The sequence below is a fragment of the Thunnus thynnus genome, chromosome 19, assembly GCF_963924715.1.
Source record: "Thunnus thynnus chromosome 19, fThuThy2.1, whole genome shotgun sequence".
Classification (NCBI taxonomy): Eukaryota; Metazoa; Chordata; class Actinopteri; order Scombriformes; family Scombridae; genus Thunnus; species Thunnus thynnus.
In genome coordinates, this window is record NC_089535.1 from 24,691,483 (window position 1) to 24,710,066 (window position 18,584).

The 18,584-nt window shown below is 38.9% G+C and overlaps 2 protein-coding genes across 2 annotated transcripts; one reads left to right on the top strand and one right to left on the bottom strand.

The window, feature by feature from the left end:
- Positions 1 to 835: 835 nt before the first annotated feature.
- On the bottom strand, positions 836 to 4,010 carry ccnb1 (cyclin B1). Its single transcript, XM_067574554.1, has 9 exons — positions 3,901 to 4,010; positions 3,511 to 3,639; positions 2,799 to 2,915; positions 2,514 to 2,702; positions 2,251 to 2,409; positions 1,902 to 2,138; positions 1,651 to 1,791; positions 1,146 to 1,256; positions 836 to 1,019 (listed from the first exon to the last, which is right to left on the bottom strand). Exons 1-9 carry the CDS (start codon positions 3,919 to 3,921, stop codon positions 915 to 917), a joined length of 1,209 nt encoding a protein of 402 aa, XP_067430655.1. The 5' UTR covers positions 3,922 to 4,010; the 3' UTR covers positions 836 to 914.
- Positions 4,011 to 6,594: 2,584 nt separating this feature from the next.
- Positions 6,595 to 13,975, top strand: zfand5b (zinc finger, AN1-type domain 5b). Its single transcript, XM_067573885.1, has 6 exons — positions 6,595 to 6,825; positions 10,274 to 10,458; positions 10,598 to 10,745; positions 10,883 to 10,986; positions 11,486 to 11,614; positions 12,342 to 13,975. Exons 2-6 carry the CDS (start codon positions 10,302 to 10,304, stop codon positions 12,488 to 12,490), a joined length of 687 nt encoding a protein of 228 aa, XP_067429986.1. The 5' UTR covers positions 6,595 to 6,825; positions 10,274 to 10,301; the 3' UTR covers positions 12,491 to 13,975.
- Positions 13,976 to 18,584: the final 4,609 nt, after the last annotated feature.

Here is an 18,584-nt window from a genome sequence, read left to right on the forward strand (position 1 = left end):
TTTAATAAAGGCTTTAAGAATGTAAAAACCATTTAAAAGTATTGCTGTACATTTTACACATTCACTGCCACACACGCACATTAAGAAAACAATCCCATTTAAAAATGGCTAAAAGGCCCCATTGGACCTCACTGGACCCTTTACATGGCTGACCCACTTTTAAAGCATGCTACAAGTTTTAAATTTGCAACAGCTTAGCAGCAGTTAAGCTATTAAACAAATGTGAGACATGTTTGACTTACAATCCGTAGCAACTTGTGTAGAATATTCAAATATTGTGTTCAATGATGCTCTAACCCAAAAAAGAAAAAAGTCAAACAATATGTAGTGCATCATATTGCAAACATCCCATGTGAAAAGAGTGCTTTGGGTTGCATTACAGTAGTCATTGGTATCCAAATGACCTTATGCAATAACTTGATAAGACTGAACTGCCATTCACCCCATGATAATGAACAGGCTGTGAGGTCTAAGGGATCAATTTTAGATTTAAATCATAGGTTAAAGCTGCAATGATCAATCAATAACTAAATGCCAATTTTGATAGATTGAGTCATTTGAGTGTACAAATTCTGAATCCAGCTTCTCAAATGTGAATATTTGCTGGTGTCTTTAGTCTATGATAGTAACTGAATATCTACACAAGACACTTGAAGATGTCATCTTGGGCTCTTGGAAACAGTTATGTTACACCATTTTATAGACCAACTGATTAACATGAATAGTTGCAGCCTGACTATGGATAGCAAGAAATTTAGAAAGATGAACATGTAGCATGCTTTGAAGAGGGCCAGTAAGATACAAGATCTGTAAAAAACAAACCGCTGACTCATCCTCAGGATCAGCGCAATGATCGTCATGTTAAAAGTTAGTTCAACTGTACAAATCAGCACATTGTGCCAAACATGGTCATCTCACTGGGTGAGCTGCTTTGCAAGATCCCTCACCACTGAAGATTTGAGCTGTGAGATGGTGGCAATCCTCATCTGCTTTGAAGTGGAGTATTTGCCTTTGATAGCCTGTAAGAGAAGATGTCACAAGTGTCAGTTGTGTGCCCATCTACAGATTCCCCATTTAACCAGTTAATTAGGTTGCTGTCTGGTTGGAGTTCAGGGAAATCACAGAAAGGTTTGTCAACAACTTACCATATGCTTTGTCTGCCCATCATTCACCTTCACAACATTCTTGGCAATGTGTGCCATCACAGGAATCAAACTCTCTGCTGTGTAGTCCATGTAGTGCTGCAATGTCACATCCTGAGGAGACATTTCAGAAACATGTCAAGAGTTTTTCCTACCATGATCTTAGAGCAGCTCAGATTTAGAGTCATCATTTTATTAATAACCCAAATTTAGGACCAACTAAAGGCCAACAGCTTATTGCACATCTACTGTATTGTGTGTGCTAAAGAAAATGCATGATGGAAATACCAGATCTGTTTGGGGCAGTTAGGAAGGGTCTTTTTGGTTAGTCCAAAGAGTGCTGACAAGAAAACCTAATGTGACTTTGTATCTTGTCAGAATTTACTTAATCCTTGACAAGAGGTTTGTTAATGCACTTAAGTGGCCTCAAAAACCCAGTGTCAAGCTATAATTGTTTGGAATAGAAGAAATCTTGGGCACTTTAACAAAAAAAAACAAAAACACTCACCCATTCTCCAGCATCCAAGATCTTCAGGGTAAGAGCTAGAGCAGCACTCGCCAACATGGAAGGTGGCAAATGAACCATCTCATAGTCAACCATGGTGAGCTCCAGGAGGTATTTTGCCAGGGTGTGCTGCTCTGCAGTCACCTGAGGGGGAGACAAGTTAGAAGTAGATGTTAGTGGGTGGTAAAAAAAAAAAAAAAAAACAAAGCAGTCATTGAATCTAGTTTAAACTAGACTTTGATGCTGCTTCAAACCTCGTAAATCTTTGAAGCCCTTCTGAGGAACTGGAGGGGGAGAGGGCGGCCCAGTTTGAACTTGAGCACCCGCAGGATTGTCATCTCCATGTCTCTGATCTGGGCAGTGGTATAGGCCTTGTCCGTCACATAGGCGAAGTCTGAGATCTCTGGTGGATACATCTCCTCGTATTTGGATGCAAGGAACATGGCAGTCACACCGACAAGCTGCAGCTGCTTCTTGGGGACTGGGTGATCCTGTTGGAAGTGCAAGCACATGCAGATTTTAGAAACTAGTGTGCAGCATGTCAAAGAGGGCCACAACTTTGCCATATCAGAAGCTGCAGCCATCCTTAAGCCAATTGCTCACCTGAAGAAAGCGGTCAATTATTCCCACAGTCATGTACATGGTCTCCTGCAGTAGACGGAACTTCAGGTTCACTTGCACTAGCCAGTCAATGAGAATGGCCCGCATGTTACCAGTCACCTCCTGACCCTGCAGATAAGTGGGTCTGACATTCTGCTCAACCTGAGGAGCACAAGAAACTCAGTTACAAGCTAATTTAAAAGGGAAAAAAAAAAAAAAAGACAGTTTTAGTCAAAGAAATCTCATCTGAAAGTTATTTTGCTCACCTCAAGCTGTCGGAGATACTTGTAGATGTCCTTTACATATTCACTGCAGAGCATAGGGTTGTCATAGTCATCTGCATCCACATCCCTGATAGCTGTGTGAAGAATGACATCTGAAAATGCTTGACATAAGTCGGCAGGCTCGCAACCAGAAGTCTCCATTGGAGTGGGGGATGCTGGTTCAGGCGGAACCTGGAACAGTATAAATCCCAACAAGAGGTCAGACAAACAGCAGCGCCACACCCGGCAGTCATTTATATCTCAAATAGCTGCTGGCATATAACTCACCTGCACCTCTGGCTCAGGTTTAACTGGAACAACATTTTCTGGTTTTGGCTTTTCAACAACCACCTTTTCAACTTTGGTGGTGACTTTGGGCTTTTTAATGGCCTCTGTCTTGATGTTCTTCATTTAAAAAAAAAAAAAAAAAAAAAAAAAAAAAATAGATTAGTGAAGTCACAAGAGTCAAAGTGATCAGACAATAACCTGCAAGGTTTCATAGTATAAGTTCAAATGTGGAGGATTTGCTGATTTCCCCCTATGAAACAGACTAGTGAAATACTGTAAACTTCAACTATAAACAATTTAACATTTGAGACTAAATGGAGAATCAGTGGATGAATATATAACCAGAGTTGTTAGTTGCACCTCTACTTAACTGTGCTTTAGAGCACTGTCATTTTGTTAGTTAGCCATTACATTTAGGCCTTCACTGAGACCAGCTACTAACGTTAGTTATTTGGCAGATAAGACATGAAAATCCAATATACAATGCAAACTCTTTCAGGTCAGTGAACAAACAAGCCTGGGTGGGGTGGGGTGAGGTGAGGGGGGCATTTTTAAGATCATGGGTATAGGATTTTGCATGCATATGGTCTTATAACGTTAATGAGTTTGCATTAAGCTTCTACAAACGGAATCGTAGATAACAGGCGTGATTCTTCACTTTCCATCGATGGAGTTTGGTGAGGTCGCGAGAGATTGTTATTGACATTTGTACCTTTTTTTGTGGTTCTTTGTTAATTGCGATGTTTCCGATTTCACCCAGCGCCGCTCGGGGCTTCATTGTAGGCCCAGTCACCGAGCAGGCCTTTCCACCGAGGTCATTCCTGGTAGAAGCCAAGCGGTTCTGCAAAAAAATAAACACAAATAAACAAACAAAAAGAGGCAGTCAAGTTATGTTGCATGTTATGTACACAATAGTTCAATCTGGGTCTTTAGTAGAATCATAGAATAGCTGCACGAGAACAGACCGACAGCGACGCACGAGAGCATATAACATTCAAAGTATTCATAAATAGACGTTTTAAAAGAAAACATTTTCCCTCAAGACGCTTTCTCTGGTTATAAGTAATTAGAGAATAAATAAAATAAAGCTTAAAGCACTTACTCTGGTTACTCGTAGAGCCATTTCGAAATGTGCGTTGCAGCAACAAAGATTCAGTGACTAGTAATGGAGAACGATGCGGTGTAGTTTTAAGGTTCAGCGTCTCTGTTTAAATCCTCGCTCGCTACAAGCTGATTCGCTGAGCTCTGAAGTCGCAGAGCACCTGATTGGTCGAGCGCATCTGTTTCAAATGCGTTCTCCGGGCAACCAGTGGTCACATGACGTGGAGTTTTTTTCTGTCCACTTCCTTTTCCTGTGACGTACTGCGTATTATTATTTATCACATTTTCTGTAAAGTCTACTGTTCATGCTTTTTAATCGTTTTTTTTGTCGTAGACGACACGTTTACATGCTCAATGCTCAACATCTTCTGATAAAGCTTAGATTACAAGCAGCGCTGTCAGCAATCAGTGGTAATCTACTACTACTACTATTAATAATAATGCTTTTAATTTGTACCGCACCTTTTATTCACAGTGAAACTTAAAGTACTACAGCATTAAAAACAGAAACACATACAGACAAAGATATAAGGCCTCTATACCCAGTGCTTTCTTATTCTCTGTCTCAACTTTGTTTGAGAAAAATTACAGCAAAAATATGGAAGTCCTATCCCTGATTTGTTCACGCATACTGCACTGATTATTTTCTTATCGTGTGTTTTAAATTGGCAAGCTCATACCCTCGTGTGAATTATAATGATATATCAACACAAAGCTATTGATAAAATACTGTATACATCATATGATGTGATGTAAGCATTTTTGAAAAACAACTAGAAAGGTCAGAAAAGGGCTTTGCATTCCTATTAATCAACTTCTTTATGCAGTCTGCTGCCTTATAGAATGTATAGCCTTTCTGTATACCCAGTGACTTTCTTTCTTCCCTTTTAGGTTTAGTTTTTTAGATTATGGATTTTTGACAATGGTTTTAATGCAAGTAATCTGCAATAAAAGATTTGATGATAATTAATAAACAATCTGTCAGTGGGAAATTGCTAGGAAATTGCAAGTAAAGGGGGCAAATAGGTAAAAGACACCCTCTCCTAACTACTAGGGTACCACAACAACACAACATAGTATTTTGCAGGTTAACTTAACTCTACAGGTCAGTTGTTGGTTGAAACTATTTGCTGGAGATGAAGAGGCACTGTTCAAATCATTGCCAAACCTTCCTGCCACGGCAGATCCACACTGACACACCTCTCACAGACATCATACAATCTTCTATCGCAAACTATATAAAATATTTCAGGTAATCATCAAAGGACACCTGTGATGCAGGCTATATTTTCCTCAACATATCTTCAAATTGCTCTACTAATTTTATTTTAGCATCAAGTATGCACTTGAAGCTGTATTTTCTGTCCAGGGATCAATACGTGGAACTCCTTACCCACAGAGCTCAAAGGGATCATGAATGGGATTTTAAACTCAGTTTGAAACTGGATCCATCATTTGTGAATGATCTGGTGCTTGGCATTGTTTTATGCTAATTTTGTTTGTGTTTCATGCATTGTTTGTATTTTGTGCTGTTTTCTATGTGTTTTTCTGACTGAGTTTTGTGTCCTATTTAAATAGTCAAATATAGGCTACAAATGCTTGCTTGATTGATTGATTGAAATTCTTTACTGACAAATATATATATATATATATATATATATATATATATATATTTATATGGCATATATAAATAAAAAAATATGAACAGCCTCAACCAGGAGGCATCCTGGTGAAATCATATCTTTGTACAGTATTTGTCAGAGGGATAAAACACAATAAAGCTCGTGAGCTCATTTCCATTGTGGTCCTTTGGGTGTAGGTATATGGCATTGGTCCATGCTACTTGTCCGTATGTAAATAAAACATTAAAAAAATTAGGGAAAAATTATGGAGCCTCCCTAGGGGTCATGTGGTAGGAAAATATTAATGTGTAAATCTGTGCCAATGGAAAGCCAAACTGAGGGAATGGATTGGTAAATCTTGTGCCTGGGCCCTGTGACTTTCCAAGAAGAGATGGTAATAACAGTCACTTCAAACAGCTGTGCCCCCTAACTCTTTGGATCTGTGCCTGGCCTATTCAGTAACCCATCCATGTATGGTCGTCCCATATTTTGAGGACTGCTAATATCATTGAGCGATAGCATGGGAAGATACAGGTGGTAGAACGAGATTCAAGATTCAAGATTACTTTATTGTTATTTCTCAGTACTCGCATACATTGAAATGAAATTCCATTTCTCCCAGACCAGAAACAGTACACTTGTAGAATAAACGATTTAAAGAAACTTAACTACTAAAAATACAAGATTCCTAAAAATACATTAAGGTGGTAACAAACAAGAACAAACAGCATGGGTAGATGGAGTGAAGTAAGTACCACTCTTGGCTGAATAGTGAAGGTATAGGGAAACTGGAGCTTACGAGGAGCACTGAAGGCACCATATCTTCTTCAACTTGCTTTACTGTTTTCACAGACAGCTGATAGCATGTATATTTGTTTTTAACTATGCAATGAAGCTATGGTCTGTGTACCTGGTAGAAGAAAGCAGGTTTAATGTTCTGTAATAATAGCCTGAAATATTTAGTGGCTGCACTCCAACACTTCAGCCTCCCAATCAGAGCATCACAATTTTCCGTGACGTCCGCCGGAAAAAGAGAGGACGCAAACGCATGCGCAAACGCCGCAAGTAAAACAAAACAGATGCCACCACAAATCAGCGACAGTAAGACGTCACCGATATCAGCCAGCAACACTACCAGGCAGAGAGGAGTCTACATCTAGGGAAGAAGACCGAAAAGAAAGGCATAGACGACGACTTACCTAGACGGCCCTAGTTAGTTAGCTCCAATATAAACATAGATATTCCGTCAGTCCAAAAAAAAAAAAAAGTTTCCACAAAGAACCAACGTTTATCTGACACAGACGGTAAGTTAACTTACAGCTAGCATGAGTGGTTGTTTTGGAAGTTTTCTGAAGTGAACACAAACATAAAGTCGTATTTAATCTTAAATAAAGTGATTAGCCTCGACGTAGCTAACTAAATGGAAAATTGGCTTTAATTAGACACCGAGGATTAAAGAAATGTTAACACGTGTCGACCTAAACTTTTTATCGCCTGCGAGTGATGTAACGTTACGTTAAATAAAATTCACAACAGCTTCTCAATCTAACAATGACTTAAATGGGTTTTACTCCATTTTCTTCGCCGTCCTATAACAAAAATAAAAACGTTCTCTCTTTAATTAGGCCGACGTTAATCTACTAGCATCTGAAGACTTGCTCAAGTTATCTTGTGAGCTTTTATTCAGATTTCTCGATGTGTCTTTTTAACCGTCCTGGTTCGTGCAATTATTTCACATTGTAATACTCTCAAAGACGTTGTGTTATTATTTTGCTGTGAAGATACACAGTTCGTCTGTGCTGGGAACAAAAACAAAGAACAGTTTCCTTGTTAGCATATGCTAACATTAGCTAGATCACGAGAATCTGCTCACACGGTTTATTGTGGCTAAGTAACGTTAGCACACGAACAAGTGGACCCAAACTATGTATATTGTATGGCTTTCTTTTAACTTGAAGTTTTATAACTCGATGCACATAGGTTGGTGTCCATGCTGCCCGGTGCCATGTAACCTGAAGTTAGCTCATTTAACAGAGAAGATGTTTAGCAGCAGCCATTAGCTTGCTAGCATGACTCAGTGGATTTGTGGAGAAGCGACACGGCTGTGGCCCGGTGTTTGTAAAGGACTGCAACCGACAATGACTGCTTAAAACAACCCCCACTTAGGATATCTGACTAGAAATGTATGTATGTTATTGAGCCTCGGGGCAATGCTTGACAACAACTTGGGGCCAGAGGCTGATTTTTGGCTTTTTTTCTCGCTGATAAGCATACTCTGCTCTGTATGCGATCTACAGGTGTTGTGCTGATTTTTGTGCCCATATCAGAATCTGCCCCACTAGTCTAAACTATGTATGGGGTTGGGCAGCCTCTGTCTTTATCACACGTTCTTCTCTTGGGTAAGAAAGCTGATGGTATTTTTGACAACTGAACATCTTCTATACAAAATGTGGCATCATACCCACTCAGTTTGTAGGACTCCTTGGGTTTCCTTACAAGCTAAATTTAACTCTTATTATTTAGTTTTGATGGCATTTGTTGGAAATTATATTGCAATTATATTTTTGTATTGTTCTTTTGGCTGGATTAATGTTTTAATTTAACCACAAGATGGTGTCATAATGTGCAAAGCAAACACAGGTGGCAATGCAGGTGACACAGATGATAGTTTGATTACCAAATGATGTGATTATCCTATAGGACGCCCTGTAATGTTTACAAATATATATTAAAAAAAAGTGGTTTTCAACCCAGTATTCCTGTTTGGCTCCTGATGAAGGCTTAAGTCAAAATGTTGGGCTTTGATTCAGCACAATGCTGTTTTAAATAAAGCAGAAATTGATGAAATGAACAAGTCTTGTGTGCGTCCTCCTCCTCCAACTAGGACTCTCGAGGTTAACTATAAATAGATGTGTTCCCAGTCTTACTGTATTGAGGTAGCACGCGTGTGTGTGTGAGCCTTTGAGATCACTGTGTCACATTGCACTCCTGTGACAGAGCAAAGCCATCATACACTAGTCCATGTGAGCACTGCAGTCTGCAGGCACACACACACACACGTGAAGGGAACAGATTGCAGTGATGACTGTGTTTATCAGAGTGAACCTCTGATGCATTTTACCGGAAACTTGAATTTTGTTTTTGTGAATACTACCCTCATGTTTCTCAAATGACTAAAATCAGTCTCTGGCCCCTCAAGTGGTATCCTCACAAGTTCCTTCTAAATACAGGTAATTAAGAGGATGATGCAAGTTCATGTCAACTTGAGTAACTTCCTGGAGAAGAGACGAGTCACATGCTGTGTTCTAATTTGGAAAAAGCACTAATAATATCAATATTGGCTAAACATCTTGGTTTGTAAAGCTTCCCCTACAGGTCTAATTGTGACAAAGGAGGTGTGCAGGAGCTTTTATAGTCTAAGATTAGTATAGTATCTTAGTACTCAGTGTAAGATTTAAAGTCCTCATACTGGTAACATGACATTACAGGTTTTTTTTAAAGACTTTACTTTGAGGAATATAACAAAACAAAAGAAGTCAAAGTTTTCAAATGTTGTCTACACAACCATCAGCTGAAAAATTTTAGACTACTTTGCTTAAATAAAGTAATATTGTTGTTTGTTGACTTTGTGCAAATAAGAATACGATGTTCTGTTAATTACATTAAGTAGCTCAGCAGGTGAACAAGCCAAAGTCAGATGTGAGCGTGTGTTGATGCCTGTTAGGTTTAATAACAGCTCATAATCATTAACAATAATTGTGTTGAGTTGCACAAGAGGTGTGCGTGATTTAGTGAAGCAGAAAGACTCAGCAGCAAAGGTAAAATTACACTGTTCTGAACTGTGATTTACAGATTATTTGTTTCAATCTGCAAATACAGATAAAGTTAAACATGTAGAGATAGCAGAGGCTGATTCAGGCATTAACTCATTGATTTAATGTTAATTCTGTGAGTCACTTCATGATATGCTAAAATGAAACTCTGCTGTTGTCGGGTTTCTTTTGCTCTTTGTGAGGGAGGAAAGTCCACTCTGTAACATCCCTTTAGCTGATTGCATCACGTCAATTTCAAGAATTGCATTCTGCCAGACAAAGGGAAATTCTGGTATTTGTCAACCTGGACCCTATTTTCCCATCATTTTGGATCTAAGTGACTAATGGGGATAATAATTTTTGGAATTGGTCCAGTACTGAGCAAGAGCACTTCAGCCGGCAGCCGCAAAATGGATTGCAGTGTCATCCTTGGGGGCAATTGCGCCTGTCTTTGTACCCCCACTGTTTGTTTTTGCCACTGACAGGCTCAGGTTGTTATTAAAATTGTCTGACAACAGAAGTAAACACAGGAACTAGCCCCCTGTAGCAGCATCATGGCTAACTGCAAAGGGATCTATATCCGGGGCAGTGTGCTGGCTAACTGAACCACCCACATATTCATCTGTGCACGCTGGTCTGTTTATACGTATGAGGGTGACTTTCACAGAGGTTGGACTGTAGGGAAACTAAAACACTAAGTGCAGTGATGGATTATCCCGTGGACTAAGGAAACTAAAAAGCTGCCCCGGAAATAGATACTTATGCAGTTAGCCATAATGCTGCCACAGGAGGTTTCATTTACATTTTTGTAAGATGGTGAAAAGCTTTTTATTTATTCTATAGGTCTATTTATCAATTTTTCAGGTCTGTTTTTGTTGTTTGTGTGTTGGTCATAACCACACAGACCCTCATCGGCATGTGTCTTTGTTTGTGTCTCCAGGTCAACTCACCAGGCGGCAGACATCGCTATGGCCCAGGAGACCAATCAGAGCCCAGTTCCTATGCTCTGTGCCACCGGCTGTGGTTTCTATGGCAACCCTAGGACTAATGGCATGTGCTCTGTGTGCCACAAGGAGCACCTGTCAAGACAGAACAATGGAGGAGTCAGTTCTCTGAGTGCTGTGGGTAAGACCTGCTGTGTCTGTCACAGGTTTTTTTTTTTTGTTTCCACGTACACACAGGAAATAAATCCCAACCTCTGTCTGCAGCTGCACCTTTGTCCCCAGCATCTGACTCTGACATGTGGTGAAATTATCTCCCTCAGGCAGCAGCAGCGGCCCCACAGCTGAGGCTTCTGCCATCCAGAGGTTAGAGGCCACCTTGAACAATGCTGCAGCTGCTGCAGTCGCCGCAGCAGAGGTGGCAGCTGAGGCTGCTTCGGCTGAGGCTGCTGCCGCTGCTGAAGCTCTCAGGTGAGGATCCACTCAGGTCGTGAGTACATTATTGACAGTCATTAGCAGCTTCCAAGGGGAGCTGACATTTTTTAAAACATTTTACACTTCTGTAATATTCTGATTCTGTAATATTCTAATTTTCTTCCTGTTTGCAGTGGGGTTTCAACAGCCATTGCTGTAACAAAACAGATGACTGAGATGAGTCTCTCCTGTGAGGAGAAAGGAGCATCAGGGAGCAAAGTAGAGCTCACAGAGCCAGGTGGGTGCTAAAAAACGGACCTGTTATTTATCACAGGATATATAATGAGCCAGTTTATTGGGATACAGTGTAAAACAGTCCACTACATAATAATAATGTGAATCTTGTGATGTTGGGCTTTTGTTTTCACTGTCAGATGTTTACAGTTGGGTGATATCATGCTTTGTACTGTAATATTATCAAAATTTGGTTTCTAGTGTGTTATCTTTTTCTTTAATATCTGGGGTTGTATTTGACCAATCAGGACAAAGTTGTCAATCAGTGAGTAAGACTGTTCATTGTATTAGTCAAAAACATTCCAATCCAGTTACTTCATGTATGAACTCCATAAAGTTTACTGTATCACAACAGATGAAGATAGAACTTGGAATAAAAAATTGCATATTTTCTCTAATTAAATACACAAGGGGGGTTTGTAGATAGAGAAATGTTTTATAAGGTGTTCCAGCACCTACTTTATTGAGATATGTGTTTTTTTTTTTTTGGTCTGTGTCTGCAGTGGTGAATCAGCCCACAGTCTCGACCTCCCATCCCTCCACTGCTGGCAGTGAAGACTCCAAAGCCCCAGAGCCCCCCAAACCCAAGAAGAACCGTTGCTTTATGTGCCGCAAAAAGGTTGGCCTTACAGGTAAGAGACAACACAATCACTGATTTAATGTTATTAGAAACAGGATCAAAGGGTTGTTCCTGTTCAAGCTGAAAACTGAGAGCTGTTTCAGTTCAAACTTGGCAATATAGTTATTTACAAGGTCGAGCGTTTTTATGTAATCAAGTGTTAGGAGCGCTTTTTGCCATTTTTGTCACACATCAAAGTCTACAGCAGAATGTGAAGAGTGGAATCCTTGCAATGGTTGATATTTTTAAAAAAGTCTGTCATCACACTCTTCTGCAGCAGATGTAAAAAATGAAGCATGTTTCAAAGAGCCAAAACGGAGAAAGGCACAAAGATGAGCGTACATGCTGATTCATTAATTATTGATTTCAGGTTTAAAGTTTTTCAGGAAGTTGAGGTTCCTTTTTTTTGTGGGTTTTACAACATTTTTAAGAAAGTTCCTGCCAAAAAACACAGCAGAAAGCATCAGTTAAGTTTATGTCTTTAGTGTTTAAAAATACAGATATGTTTCTCTACTAGTTAGTCAGGCTATTTTACAGGGAGCAATGATTCACTAGAGCTTATATTCTATTACATCCTCAACATTAAAACTCTTTTTCCTGAAAATGTATCTTCACACACACACGGTGCAGTATTTAAGGGAGTCAACAGTGCATCAGGCCGTCTACACTTAGGAATGTTTTACTGTTGTTAGCACTTGTTATTGATTTGACTCGGTCTGTGCTCTTCTGTGGCATTTCAGGTTTTGACTGCCGCTGTGGAAATCTGTTCTGTGGACTTCACCGTTACTCCGACAAGCACAACTGTCCATATGACTACAAAGCGGAAGCTGCTGCCAAGATTCGCAAAGAGAACCCTGTGGTTGTCGCTGACAAGATCCAGAGAATATGAAGAGAACTCTACAGTTTGACTTTGAATACTGGGAGTGATCGGCTTATAAAAAAAAAAAAAAAGGACTTGAGCCCAACCTTCTTCCTGAAGGACCTGTTTTCTTCTTGTTTGTTACACAGTCCGGACTTTTTTCCCAGTGCATGAAAGTTAACTTATATTTTCAGCTTTCATTCTTGTTTGTGTGAGTTTAACACTTTTGGAAGGTGGTATTGAACAAACAATGTGTGAATGGGAGGTTGGGGAGGGCATGAGTGCAGGGAGGGGGGGGGTCTATATTATTTGATGTGACGGAGGGAGATTTCTGAAGAAAAAGTCATCGTAGAAAAAGCTGTTGATGGTTACTCAGTCTGTTTTGTGATCACCTGAGGTTGCTTGAACTCTGCTTTGAAAGACCCCGGACACTCTGGCCTGTTTGAACTCTCAGACTGTTACTGCTGTTGGCTGACGGCGCCATCTCAGCCGTGCTTGCTCTCTGCTGGCTTGAGTAGCAAAGTGGATATCTGTCTTTTTTCTTTTTTTTTTTTTTGGCCTCCACCTAACTCTGTGAGTTCAGAGTTAAAACCCTCCTGACTTTGCGTCCTAGAAAGTTTTTATCAACCTGAAATGCTTCTCTGTGCCACCGGAATCTCGTCCATTCTGGCCCGCCCACTACACACAGCTCCGACATCTTGCTGAAGAGAGACTTTGAAAAAGAGACTTTGTCGCTAGCCTTTTCTCGCTGGCTCATATTCTTTCCCTCCTGCTGTGTGTGTGTGTGTGTTTGTGTGTGTGTGTGTGTGTGTGTGTGGCACGAGAAACACAACGTAGTTTGACAGTTTACGTCTTTATCTTGGGCTGAATGCTGTGAGCCGCTCTGTTCTGGGATCTGGATTGCAGGCACGTCAACGTCTTGCTTTTTTAGGTCTTCGAAACCATCCACTGAGGTCACCTGACCGTTTCTCCGATTCTGTTAACATTTGTTTCCTTTTTGTTCATGAAAATCAGTGTGTATGCTGTGTGTTGTTGTATGACAAGTAGCCTAAACTTGTATTACTTTTTGCCTTTGGAAGGGTTTAGCCCCACTAATATTTTCATCTTTTACTTCACTATTGAATGTTTTCTTCTATTTTTAATGTGAGCTGACAAACGTTGGGAGTGTTGGACTGTTGCATACTGTGTATCGAAGACGTGTGTGTGTCTGTGTGTGTGTGTGTGTGTGTTTGTGGGGGTAGATGTGTTGACGGCTGGTGACTGAAAATCGTATGAGGTTAAGTGGTTGTGTGCAGCAGTGACTTAGTGAGACGTGTGGTCGTAGGTTAATTTCCATTTCGTTGATTTTTTTTTTTTTTTTTTTGGTCTGGCTGCTTAATCTGTGTGTTTTGTTTTTTTACCCTTTAGTTATGCAAGTTTGTACAAACATCTTTATTTATATACTGCAGTGCGCATAATCTTCCAATTATACAGAATAAATTGTATGATGTAAATAAATTATGTTCACAAATATAACATCAAGAATTCTGGACCCTTCATTTTAATATGCCACCGTCTGCCAGTTCAGACTAAAATGAAGATTAACATCATCCTGAATGTTGACCTCTTTTATAATATATACTACTTCATATACTGTAGTGGTGTTTTACAATATCTACTGTTAACTGGAAGAAGATGATGAATTGTAAAGTTTGGAACAGCCAACCCTGAGGAAAAACTTAGTCAATCTGCTTTTATCTGGCAGTTTTGGAGGTTGTGGTTTTCCTGAATGTTCTAAAAGAGGAGAAATCTTACCCTGCACATTAAAACTGCAGATTTAAGCCATTAAAGGTAATCTGTGGAGTTTGACCTCCAGTAGCACTATGGAGCTTTTCTTTTTTTTTTTGGATCCTGGTTTTGTTTGTCTCATGCAGGCACAATACAGGATTTAAAATACTTTTCAAAATTGGCTTTGCAAATGTTTTATGAAGAAGGAAACACTCACCACTTTTGTTAGACCTCAAGGATACACACAATGTGTTGTGGTGACTCATAATGCAAACATAACTTTTGTTTGTTTACGAGAAGAGTCCACTGGAGCGCCTTTAATGTTCAGTCATCAACCACTGTGGTTATACAAATCTACATCAAACAAAATTTACATAGGTGACAAATGATCATATTTCTTTTTAAAGACACGTCAAGTCAACTTTAAATACATATTTGTTTGATAGTTTGCTTGGATGATTTATTTTACTCGTGTTTTTCTTTGAAAATCTTTTTTTATTGAATCTTTCTGCAAGAAGATTCAACAATACACAAAACATATCCCTTTAGTGTCCATATCCACCTCAACCCAATGTCCAATGCCTTCTTATAAAACCCACGCTTCCATCTCACTGTACGAATTCTGCAATATGAATATGTAAAATAGATAAAAATTCAGATAGTCAAATAAGAGGCGGCAGTTGTAGTCATGATATCAAGAAATCCAGGCTTATATAACAAGACTTTCACAACATGCAGTCTAAACCAACACAGTCACAAGCATACAGTATACCATAACGCAAATACACAACATACACTCATATGTCACACCATTAAACCACAGTTTCTAATGATGCATAAACCGAACTGTCGTCCTCCTTCACAGGTTCAGATGTTCAGCACAACATCCAGCTGACATTTCCAGGCTGCTGTCTGTCAGTTTATGTTGCACAGCTCTGTGCTTCCATGTGACTCGTGTCTCTGCTGTGGAAACAAGATCTGCTGCAGAGAGAGAGCGTGGCCTCGGGTCACGTTATGACACCCTGCCTCACCATGATGACTGTATGTTTAGATACACACACACACGTGCGGAGTGTACTCTTTCACCGGCACGAGAAGCACATGGTGTTCCTCTGTCAGTCAGCCCCCTCCCACGAGAAATAGTAGAAATGCTTCCTCAAATAATCTTCTGACTACTAGCACAGAAGTAAACACCGACCACCCACAGCTTTCATCTTATCAGTGTTTACATGGAAAAAACTAGCAACACAAGAAGGTATAACATATAATTAATGGAACACACGTATTAAACCGGATGAAATTCAATTAATGAATTATGCAAAAGCAAACAAGTATTTCATATTTGTTCTTCCCATAGTTAGTTAAATAATTTTATTCACCATCAACACTAAATCACTATGCAGATTTTTTAAAATAATAATGAATAATAATATAAATGAAGTCAAGCTGTTAAAAGTTAGTCACACTAAAGAAAAGAAAACTAGTAAACATGGTAGTACAGTTATACTTGAATGAAGTTGATCCTCGTGATAAGTGTCTACTTCAGATGTGTGCTGGTGGTATTTTATGACCCTTAAACTACGAAGTAGCAGCTGCTGCTGTCACTGTAGTGAAAACTGTTAAATCTCCTACAGTGGAAATTCACCAAAAGTACCAGTGCTGCATTCTACAAAAATAAAGCTATTGAGTAAACTCACTATCCACCTCTTTGCATAATAACTACGACTGCACGCAGATTGTGTGAATCTCCATTTCCCTTTGCATGCAACCTCAGTTCTGTGTATACTGTAGATGTGTGTACAGTAAAACCCTGAAGGGGAACTGAGCAGCACACTTATTAGCAGAAAATATATACACAAGAAAACAATGTTGATGAAGGCTTTAATTAGGGTTCAGATAAAGGTCAGTAAGATTTTGAGCTTGTGAAAGAATGTCCAGGAAACAGTTACCCTTTGTAAACTCTGCATGAGAAATTCAAGTTTGTGAATGTGTAGAAACAATCTGTAGCTGAATAAAATTACAGTATTTCTATGCAGAGGCTCTGTGTCCTGAGGGAGAGCAGTTTTTTGGGCTGAATTCTTACTTCAGCATGCTAACATGCTCTGAATGACACAGCTAACATGCTAATGGTTAGCAGGTATACTGTTTACCAAATGTGACATATTACCTTTAGCCTGTTAGCATTCTAGCAACATTTGAATGCAGCTGATGTATAACTGAGGCTGATGGGAATGTCATCAGTGTTTGCTGGTATTTGGTGAAGAACAAATCTGTTTTTTGATGTGATGGTGGCAATAGATGAAAAGTTAAGGGACTACTTAAATGGTAATAATTCATCCAGAGGGCGACATGATCGTCTGCCACAAATTTCATAGCAACGCATCCAATAGTTGTTGAGATATTTCAGTCTGAACCAAAGGGGTGGACTGACTGACTGAGTCAGAATCAGCCGCAGGGAGGTTACACAAAGAAAGACACAAATGCTCTTGTGAACATCTGACTATAGATGTTAAGTAGAAAACCATGGAATCACTCCCTTTCACATTTAAAAGCTGTTTTCTACAACCACAAATCTTTTCCACACATTCACAAGTTTTCACAAACTCAATCTTATTGACTCTTATTTGATCCCATATATAATTTTCTGATCATTCGGTTTCACACCTTTCTCCTCTGCACTGCATGTGTTTTTAAATACATTTTCACACAAATGAATATGACCTCTCAAAATCTGTAGAACAGCTCATTTATTCAGTGATGCACAGTTAGTTGGATGTTTTTGGTGGATCTTTTTTTTTTTTTTTTTTTTTTTTTTTGGTGAATAACCACTAGGTGGCATAACAAACATCCTATTTAACCTGTGTGACAGAACAAAAATCCAAACATGAATTTAAACTAAAACTTATTGTGCAGTTGGTGTAAAATTATTGAACTCTTGAAGAAAAACACAAAAATATAAATTAAGATCATTCAGCCTTAACATTGTAAATTGTTTGGTAACCATAAATAAATTAAACTCTGTATTATTATACAGCCAACGCTGTTTGTACAATGCAATTATAGTGTAGATGCAGTCATACATGTAAACAGATATTATTTACATTATCTTATTAAAGTTTACAGTTTTTAATATTCACAGCTCTGGCTGTCAAAGGCAACACATGCAAAACTTTACCATGAAAAGTTTAAGTTGAATATCTTTTAATATTTCAGTCATTACATTAACACACGCAGGCACGCACACACGCATACCCACTTGTGTCATTCTGTCACAGATGTGCAGTAATATTACAGCAAGACCAGATCCATTAACTTTTAATTGCTCATGCATCTTTCATTGTGACTGTGCATGAAATATTGATTTAGAAAGATCTGACGGTTTTTTAGACATGCAGGTGTTTAGAAATTCGTGTCAAGACCACAAATGTGGTCAATGTTGGCTGTTTTTGCAAGCTTTTGTAAACAGAACTGCTTTCTTGCAGCACTGCAAAAATAACACACCACCCATGGGCATTATGAACACAAAACATAGATGATTAAACACCAAGTGATTTTGTTCATTTAATTATTTTCAGCCCACACAAATGCTTTGAAATGTTTAGATGAATCATCATCATCACTGTGCAGTAATACTGTTTTGGGGCCTGGTCAGACCAAGTAAGCAGTTTTAGGAAAATTACTGCTTCTAGGCTGCATAGTAGATTCATTACTAAGAAAAAATCTAAATGCACGGATCAATAATGGAATAATGGATGGACAGTACCTCTATTTATTTATGCTCATTACTGTTTATCTCTTTCTATTTCTTGATTATACCTTTCTTGTTATAATATATGGTGTGGTTTATGATTCATGACTCAGTACTGTTGTATAGACCTTCCTATTCATTGATATGTATATAACCATACAAAACTGCCAACACAAACAGTTGGAGCAAAAGGAAAACATCCCACCAACAATCCATCAACATAGATGACCAACACATATATATTAATATATACAATGTGTATGTGAACAGGTTTGCTCATAGTGACGAGGAGTTGGTGGAGAGCAAAACAGAGCTAAAATAAGTGAATATTAAATATAACATTCATCAGACACGGCCAGAAACACGACTCAAAATGCATAATAATGTTGCTCTGCTGGATGTGTGAATGCTGTGAACTGAAGCCCCCAAGTGGCCAAAAAACAGTCAATGCAGTTTTAAAAGAAAAAAGAAGAAATAAAGAAAGGACAGAAATAACTCCATACCCTCCCCCCACCAACCACTGTTTGTGGTATACACATTTATATACACATACTGTATATAACCTCATATAAATTTGCTATTAAAGTATGTCATGAAAATTTCTTATGT

Excerpts from the sequence above, each read along its gene's own strand:
- zfand5b (XM_067573885.1), top strand. The coding sequence starts at position 10,302 with ATGGCCCAGGAGACCAATCAGAGCCCAGTTCCTATGCTCTGTGCCACC. Across the intron at positions 10,459-10,597 it reads CAGTTCTCTGAGTGCTGTGG|GCAGCAGCAGCGGCCCCACA; the intron begins GTAAGACCTGCT and ends TATCTCCCTCAG. Across the intron at positions 10,746-10,882 it reads GCCGCTGCTGAAGCTCTCAG|TGGGGTTTCAACAGCCATTG; the intron begins GTGAGGATCCAC and ends TCCTGTTTGCAG.
- ccnb1 (XM_067574554.1), bottom strand. The coding sequence starts at position 3,921 with ATGGCTCTACGAGTAACCAGA. Across the intron at positions 2,703-2,798 it reads AACCTGAGCCAGAGGTGCAG|GTTCCGCCTGAACCAGCATC; the intron begins GTGAGTTATATG and ends ATACTGTTCCAG. Across the intron at positions 2,410-2,513 it reads AGTATCTCCGACAGCTTGAG|GTTGAGCAGAATGTCAGACC; the intron begins GTGAGCAAAATA and ends TGTGCTCCTCAG.